We start from the raw sequence: 8,862 nt of genomic DNA, 5'->3' as shown, positions 1-8,862 counted from the left end.
AGCGTTCACTGTGACAATGTATTAACAGTTGAAGTCGGAAGTGTACATACACCATAGCCAAATACATTTAAACTCAGTTTTTCACAATTCCTGACATTGAATCCTAGTAAAAATTCCCTGTTTTAGGTCAATTAGGATCACCACTTTATTTTAAGAATGTGAAATGTTAGTGATTTATTTCAGCTTTTATTTCTTTCATCACATTCCCAGTGGGTCAGAAGTATACGTACACTCAATTAGTATTTGGTGAACATCATTACAGATGAACGTGGTACCTTCAGGCGTTTGGAAAATGCTCCCAAGGATGAACCAGACTTGTGGTCTACAATTTTTTTTCCTGATGTCTTGGCTGATTTTTTTTGATTTTCACATGATGTCAAGTAATGAGGCACTGAATTTGAAGGTAGGCCTTGAAATACATCCACAGGTACACTTCCAATTGACTCAAATTATGGCAATTAGCCTCTCAGTAGCTTCTAACGCCATGACATTTTCTGGAATTTTCCGAGCTGTTTAAAGGCACTGTCAATTTAGTGTATCTACACTTCTGACCCACTGGAGTTGTGATACAGTGAATTATAAGTGAAATAATCTGACTAAACAATTGTTGGAAAAATTACTTGTCATGCACAAAGTAGATGTCCTAACCAACTTGCCAAAACTATAGTTTGTTAGACATGTGGAGTGGTTGAAAAACACATTTTAATGACTCCAACCTAAGTGTATGCAAACTGACTTCAACTGTATGTGTACGATAAACATTGATACAATAGTTTACATGTTGTCAAGTCTAAGCCAACCCGGGCTGTTTTGCCCCATAATTGCGCACGTCGGTTTTGTTGCTAAACAAACCAATCTATGGAGGACTGCTTATTTTAGGGAGTATCTGATATCTGGGATCCTTGACACCCCTACCCTATTTGAAGTTTAAATGTAAGTCTTAAGTTTAGGTTTACGTGCCAATATGGCTGACCGGTGGCTTTAAAGCCTCTCATTGTCCAATACATAGCATCAGCAATCTAGTGTTTGGTCTTCATTGTCAACTTCTGATATTCAGCAACCACACAGAGTTCAACTAGGTACAGACCATAACACAAGATACACCCGCACCTCTGATTCAGATGGGTTAAAATGTGGAAGACAGTTGGATTGTCCCCTTTATTGTACAGTAACCATGGACAATAAGTTCTACAAATGTGTAATTAAACAAACATTGTTGTTACAACTTGAAAGAATACAGCGACAAAAGGTAAAAATACTGCCTGATCATATTCTTGATAGCATTGTCAAATACTTGCTTTCATTGCACAATATGAGGATAATGAAAGACTGGAGTCTTTGTATAGAAACACTGGTCAAAGAGTTTAATTAGCAAGAAAAACTGACATGAGTTCAGCAATGGAATGCATAATCTCATTCTCCCAAAACAACTTATAAATTTAAAGGGCAGGGGAAAGAGAACATGACAGCTAAACTGGCAAAGCATTCAAAAATGAAACAAAGATCATGAACAGAAAGAAAATAACATTCATGACAGTAAAAAAGTATGGGGGGGAAACTGAAAATGGATGCAAACATGAAAGGTGGTAGAGCTGAATATGTTGTGGTCGGACGCATAGTGCAGCTCCAAGACAGACAGTGACTTCAATCACATACACACAAGTTCGGTACAAAACCACAACCAGCAGACTCTCAAAAAACTTGGATTCACCCTTCCACAAGTGACATTGAAAAACAGGACAGGTGGGGGAAATGTCTTTTCTTAAACAGGCATTTGCTTGGGGAATGAATATCCTAATAGTACATGACATTGAGAGCAGGGTTCAAGTCCATGGTCACTTTTGACCCACTCCGTACTTGTTGAAACAGTTATGCCTTAAATCTTTACCCATAAGTAAAAAGTACATATCAAATTAATTGATTAATAAAAACGGCATAGTTTGTCATTTCAAACAAGACTGGTGGTGCTAAACAAAAAAACCTGCTCTAGTAAAAGAAACATGTTAAAGAACCATTGAATCAATTTTATAATGCCTGGACAAAACACATACAGCACAGTGGGGTCTTTGTACAACTATGTTTACTACACCCAAACAGTCATATTTGCAGCCAACTAATCATGAGTTTGTAAGCATGCATTTAAGTCAGGTCATATGTTAAAATATACATTTACATAATGTCACAATTTCAAAGAAACATAATATTGTTAAACACACATACACCAAACATGTGCATGGAAATACATTAGGGTTTGTTTTGTTAAAATCCTGTCAACTGCCATCCTGGTTATTCTGCGCACTTCTAAAAGATAAATATCTACAACCTTAAGTTGCAGGAGAATAGGCCATATAATAAAAGGGATGCAAGCAGAGAAGCACAAAAACAGTGACAAAGAAATAAAGCATGCACTTCTCTTTCCATATACATTTTAGCTTAAAAATCACGTTCACTTGTTCAGATACCATTAGTATATGTAGATTTACCTGTATATGCAACAAAAAAATGGGTGAAAACCATAACATTTAAAAAGCAGTGTAAGAGGAATAATCAAAGAAAACAGCTTAAACAGGTGAGCCTGTATCAAGAAAAATGGACGGGAGGAAAAACAACCAAAAGCAAAGCAAAACAAAGAGGATGGTTGTGAATGCTTGTTGAGTGTTGACAGAGTGCTGCCCACTGTTTGGTCTTGTTTGGTGAAGGGGTCCTTTGGGTTTCACATTTTATTTTGCAGTCATCATTTGCACAAATTCTGAAAGATAAGATTGGAAATATTACAATTGGTTGTCCATTCTGTAGGATACTACATGTCTAAGCTGACAAGTGATCGACACAAGAACACAAACAGCTGGGTTTGGCCAAATGTGTGGAATTCTGGGATTGGGCCTGACCATATGGAGACAGTAAAGTTACCAAAAAAACAAAAAAAACATTTGGGAGCCATCTCAGGGGCTGTATATTTGTATCACAGAATTGTGGTATAACGCCATGTTTTTAAAACAGAGCTGTGTGCTGTTATTCAGCTCAATTATCCACACCTCTAATGATGGTGGAGAGCATGACTGAGTAAGACACTTGGATCTCTTGATGTGACGATCAAATGTATTTCCGCACCCAGCTGCGTATCATTCATTATGCTTTTCAAGGTTAAAACATTTCATGAACATAGGATGTCCCAACAGTTCACCCTGTCTGCACACAGAGCCACTTTTCCACATTTACATTTGATTACGGCAATATCATGGGCACTGACATTTGTCAATTGTTGCCTTAAAAATAAATCAACCGTTATCAATTACAGAAAACTGATACTAGGAAATGGCAGAGCAAAGCCTATCTAACAGAAGGATGATCAACACATACAGTGGGGCAAAAAAGTATTTAGTCAGCCACCAATTGTGCAAGTTCTCCCACTTGAATTTATGGTGGAAAATAAGTATTTGGTCACCTACAAAACAAGCAAGGTTTCTGGCTATCACAGACCTGTAACAACTTCTTTAAGAGGCTCCTCTGTCCTCCACTCGTTACCTGTATTAATGGCACCGGTTTGAACTTGTTATCAGTATAAAAAGACACCTGTCCACAACCTCAAACAGTCACACTCCAAACTCCACTATGGCCAAGACCAAAGAGCTGTCAAAGGACACCAGAAACAAAATTGTAGATCTGCAATAGGTAAGCAGCTTGGTTTGAAGAAATCAACTGTGGGAGCAATTATTAGGAAATGGAAGACATACAAGACCACTGATAATCTCCCTCGGTCTGGGGCTCCACGCAAGATCTCACCCCGTGGGGTCAAAATGATCACAAGTACGGTGAGCAAAAATCCCAGAACCACACGGGGGGACCTAGTGAATGACCTGCAGAGAGCTGGGACCAAAGTAACAAAGCCTACCATCAGTAACACACTATGCCGCCAGGGACTCAAATCCTGCAGTGCCAGACGTACCGGCTTAAGCAGGGGACACATGTCCTGTTTTTCTGCAAAGGGACCAGGACGACTGATCCGTGTAAAGGAAAGAATGAATGGGGCCATGTATCGTGAGATTTTGAGTGAAAACCTCCTTCCATCAGCAAGGGCATTGAAGATGAAACGTGGCTGGGTCTTTCAGCATGACAATGATCCCAAACACACCGCCCGGGCAACGAAGGAGTGGCTTCGTAAGAAGCATTTCAAGGTCCTGGAGTGGCCTAGCCAGTCTCCAGATCTCAACCTCATAGAAAATCTTTGGAGGGAGTTGAAAGTCCGTGTTGCCCAGCAACAGCCCCAAAACATCACTGCTCTAGAGGAGATCTGCATGGAGGAATGGGCCAAAATACCAGCAACAGTGTGTGAAAACTTTGTGAAGACAGAAAACGTTTGACCTCTGTCATTGCCAACAAAAGGTATATAACAAAGTATTGAGAAACTTTTGTTAATTTTTTTTTTTGTTAAAAATACTTATTTTCCACCATAATTTGCAAATAAATTCATTAAAAATCCTACAATGTGATTTCCTGGATTTTTTTCTCTGTCATAGTTGAAGTGTACCTATGATGAACATTACATACCTCATTTTTTAAGTGGGAGAACTTGCACAATTGGTGGCTGACTAAATACTTTTTTGCCCCACTGTATGATCAAAGGGGATATGGTTAAAATAATTGTCCTTTTTACTGTAACAAATGACTCAGCCACTCTTCCATTTTGACATAACAAAGGTGTGAAGAACATTGTCCAACTGAAGAAATAAAACCTGAAACAACCTGTTCAGAAATATTGCTATGACAACAAAACAAGGCAAGTTAAAATGCATGTTCTTGAATAGATTAAATCTGGTTTGACAGCATTCATTTTGTACAATTCATGCCTTGTGTATGGCCAACTGTCTGATTCGCAATTTTCTGGCTAACACAAGTTTGAGACTAGATAGAGAAGATGCGGAAACCGACCTTCGTAGTTGACCTGTCCATCTCCATCGATATCAGCCTCCCGGATCATCTCGTCCACCTCCTCGTCTGTCAGTTTCTCACCGAGGTTTGTCATAACATGACGCAGCTCTGCAGCACTGATATAGCCGTTACCATCCTGCAACACAATAGAGACAGTTTTAGTTTAGTGTTAACTAACATGCAGATCGTATTACTGAGTATTTCCTTAATATTGAATGTCAAATAATCATGAATTTGGTCAACTCCAGAGAGGTTTGAGACATCCAATGGGATTGATGGGACGCATTGGTTAATATTTTAAGTGCTATGACTGGCCAGTGTAAGACATTTGAACAGTCTCAAATCTGACATTCCCCGGTTTGGCTGACCTTGTCAAAGACTCTGAAAGCTTCTCTGATCTCCTCCTCACTGTCGGTGTCCTTCATCTTCCTCGCCATCATGGTCAGGAACTCGGGGAAGTCAATGGTTCCATTTCCTGTGGATCACAAAGCAAAATTCTCACAGGAGGAAAACAATGATCCTTACAATGTAGGCCTTTCATCCCAATCATCAGATATTGCATCAGAACGTTAACAAAAAACGCTCCATTGTGTGTATAGCCTGTGTGTTCATTTGGTGGGAGAGAAATGGAGAGCATTTGTGTTAGTGTGTCTCACCATCAGCATCCACCTCATTGATCATGTCCTGCAGCTCTGCCTCTGTGGGGTTCTGTCCCAGTGAGCGCATCACGGTGCCCAGCTCTTTGGTGGTGATGGTGCCATCTCCATCCTTATCAAACAGCGAGAACGCCTCTTTGAACTCTGGATGGAAAATGTAGATTGTTACTCTCCAGTCTACATTTCCAAAATACAACATTTCACTACACCCATCTAACATATGTGACAATAAAACAGTGTAATATTGACTTAAACATTTAAAAGACCGTGGTCATGTTTGAGCAAAAATGGCCATCTTACCAGCGATTTGTTCCTCTGTCAGTTGATCTGCCTGAAAGTAACACATTGTGAATGACACCACTTGATTTGATTCCCCCTTTCTTGCACTTGAAGAATCTTCTAATTTCTTTCAAATGCCACCCAAAACATTCTAACCCAAGAGTTTATTCCCATATTTTGTCATAGGATACAAAAATAATCTAACTACCACTTTACAAGTTAACTCTGAAAAATGTAGTTAATTTAATCGGATTGTCTTAAGGTTCCATGACTTTGTCCACACAGGGCATCTGAAGACACAAAACACATTTATGATTATCATTACATCTTGGATGTTTTATTTAACTTTTGAACAGCTGTGGTGCTCCCTGTCAAAAATGACCAGTCATTAGAAATGAATGGGTGAGACTACAATTAGTGTATAAAATTGAGTTTGGGCACATTCTCATTCATCAGACAGACACTTCCTCTCCCAAACTCCTACATGCATGTGTGTTTGAGCACACACACAACTCACTCCCCTTCTAGGCTTCCATGGCAACCCCCATGGGAACCTTAATTAACCCAATAGAGTATTTCCCCCACAGGAACCACACCGGTTGGCATTCTCAAAAACAAATCGCAACATTTTTTCAATAATATATAGTACTTTTCTCACAGCTCTGGTATATAAACTTTTGAGGCCTTGCTCACGACACTGGTGAGGAAGAAAGTCCTTGTTAAACTGACAAAGTAGTCTGATAAATAGCACAATGTTTCATCTGAGTATTTGTTATAGTCAAAACAATACATAATCATTGTTTTTCTCAAAAACAAGTTGTATGAGCTCAGGTCAAATGAGGCCTACAGGTCATAAATAGCAAATAGAAGTTCAAAACTTGTAAATGTTCACAATACCTTAAGTTGATAAAAAGATCTAACAACATTAGGTGATAATATATGTATTTATAAATCAGCTATAGTGGGGCAGTCATTTTGGACCGGGAACACACAATTAATTTACATGAAACGAACACAACAGGAGGGTTAAGTTGTATTATTGTATCACTGGTTTGTTAGCACGTTATGTTTTGTCAAATTAGACCGCCATGGTCCATATTTGGTGCAATATTAGACCAGGCGACAGCACAGTGCCTTAGGTAGAAAGCAACACATTGATTCTGGGGATATCCGGTCTGAAATTAGCCACACCATACAAGTAAATGTTAGTTAGCGGTCTAAAGTCACAACACTGACTTTGAAGGCACCAACTACTGTAGCTAGACACTACTAGCCATAAACGGCATATGCCATGCCACCTCGTCCTGCTAGCGCAATATCTTAAGGATAGGCCTGGGCTAGTTAGCTACACAAAACTAGGTAGTTAGTGACTAACTACATGTAATTCGATATTTAGCTTACTATCGAAGGTAAATGTCGAGCAAAGACGACAGTGACAAAACAAAGTGTAGTGTTGACAAACAGCCATAGCTGACTATTAAGGTTAGCTAACCAGCTTGTTTCCTCGGCTAGCTAACTGGCTGCCTATGTCGGACACAACTGACGTAAACTAGTTAACGTTAGCTAAATGAGTGATTGACGAAGATGTCGAAGATGTCTCGTTAGCCATCATGTGTGTAACCAACAAGTCTGCCGTGCTAGCTAACTAGCTAGCCAACACTCATTGCGAGCTAACGTTAGCTAGTCTAGAGATATGGCTACATATGCATATAAGCCAATTCTATGAATCCAACATATTAATTTAATCGGACATTTACAGAAATAGAACTTACCATGTTGCTATGTTGATTTGATATTGCTAACAATTTCGCGTTGGAGATATGATAATCAAATTTTCCACACAGTCATCCGCGCCTTGCGCTCTTTGCCGCTTCAAGGTAAGTATCACTCCGCGTTAGTTTAGATTTCAAGCCGGACACTGCACTCCCTAGCAACTCGGCTGTCACTATGGTGTCCGTGCGCCGAATAGAATAAAAAAAAAACAGAGCGGCAGAAATGTGATTTATCTGTAACCTGGACTATCCTTCTAGTCGTGGCGGTTTAAATGATCCAATCGTGGTCAATGTTCGTATTTTAAAACTTTAACTACACAATAATGCTAAATCTCTGTTTCCCTTTTCTTTGGAAACATAAACTTGCTCATGTCTATGTTTGAATGAGAAACCCAGCGACTTTATACGGGCCGCACTGAGCAATGGCGCACATCAGCTGACCCAGTAAACGGGACTAGATTGGGTTTCAGCCACCTGCAATGCGTCAGGGAGTTCTCGCAGGGAGTGGAGAGGCTGTTCCTATCTTAAAACCACAGAAACACTTGGCTAAATTTACAAATTAGGATCAGCAGCATAATGTTCAAGAAGCATATACGATTCTGTATAGCCTAGTCATATTGCATAGTAAGCCAAACATGGCTATTTGGAAACCTATTTTTAGCGCAACCTGACTGTAGTTTGCACAGAGTTCCAATGTTTCTTCAGAGCAATCATCTGGACTGGGTGAATTCAAATAATTGCACATTTTGAAGTGAACAATGTTGCAAACAGTATGCCCATTATTTGTTCTATAGTAGAAGGGCCCTGTTTAGAGATGGAATACCTGTATTGCATGTCGAGAGAACAATTTGAGAAATTCTAAGATCGTGCTGTTCTTGTAGGTTTTGAAGTCCAACTCATTAACACACGATACCAGCTTAATTTAGAGCTAATTTGACCCCAATTAAGAAAAAACGAAGAGTTTGAGGTAGACAAATGCAGAGCTAGAAACCCCTTTGGATTTCCTGGAAGGAATGTTGACAGTTAGCACCCTCAGGACTACCTGACACAGAAAATCAGACAGGCAGAAAAAGAAGACACGAAGACACCTTCTCAGAAATATAATCCCCTTTTTAAGATCTCATTGTTGCTGTCAGTGTCAAGGTGTCCCCATCGCTCTGCCGAAATTGTGTGCAGCAGATCTGGTGTCAGTGACGAGGCTCTCGGTTTTCATCCCCATCAGTCAT

At 39.6% G+C, this 8,862-nt stretch overlaps 1 protein-coding gene across 2 annotated transcripts; it reads right to left on the bottom strand.

Moving 5' to 3' along the window:
* Positions 1 to 1,116: 1,116 nt before the first annotated feature.
* On the bottom strand, positions 1,117 to 8,019 carry LOC110533970 (calmodulin-1). 2 transcript variants are annotated; one of them, XM_021618566.2, is made up of 6 exons: positions 7,637 to 8,019; positions 5,886 to 5,916; positions 5,586 to 5,729; positions 5,298 to 5,404; positions 4,930 to 5,065; positions 1,117 to 2,749 (listed from the first exon to the last, which is right to left on the bottom strand). In XM_021618566.2, exons 1-6 carry the CDS (start codon positions 7,637 to 7,639, stop codon positions 2,721 to 2,723), a joined length of 450 nt encoding a protein of 149 aa, XP_021474241.1. In that variant the 5' UTR covers positions 7,640 to 8,019; the 3' UTR covers positions 1,117 to 2,720. The 2 variants fall into 2 exon arrangements, with proteins under 2 accessions (XP_021474241.1, XP_036846275.1); XM_036990380.1 differs by having other exon boundaries at positions 7,645 to 8,018.
* Positions 8,020 to 8,862: the final 843 nt, after the last annotated feature.

Source organism: Oncorhynchus mykiss, chromosome 10, assembly GCF_013265735.2.
Source record: "Oncorhynchus mykiss isolate Arlee chromosome 10, USDA_OmykA_1.1, whole genome shotgun sequence".
In the NCBI taxonomy this organism is placed as follows: domain Eukaryota; kingdom Metazoa; phylum Chordata; class Actinopteri; order Salmoniformes; family Salmonidae; genus Oncorhynchus; species Oncorhynchus mykiss.
Note: the sequence above shows the minus strand (reverse complement) of the source record. Positions and strands in the feature narration are given on the sequence as shown.

What these genes read in the sequence shown, in the direction of transcription:
- LOC110533970 (XM_021618566.2), bottom strand. An exon ending in CAATGAGGTGGATGCTGATG is followed by an intron (nt 5,405 to 5,585) that starts GTGAGACACACT and finishes TGTGATCCACAG; the next exon opens with GAAATGGAACCATTGACTTC. An exon ending in TGGACAGGTCAACTACGAAG is followed by an intron (nt 2,750 to 4,929) that starts GTCGGTTTCCGC and finishes CTTATCTTTCAG; the next exon opens with AATTTGTGCAAATGATGACT.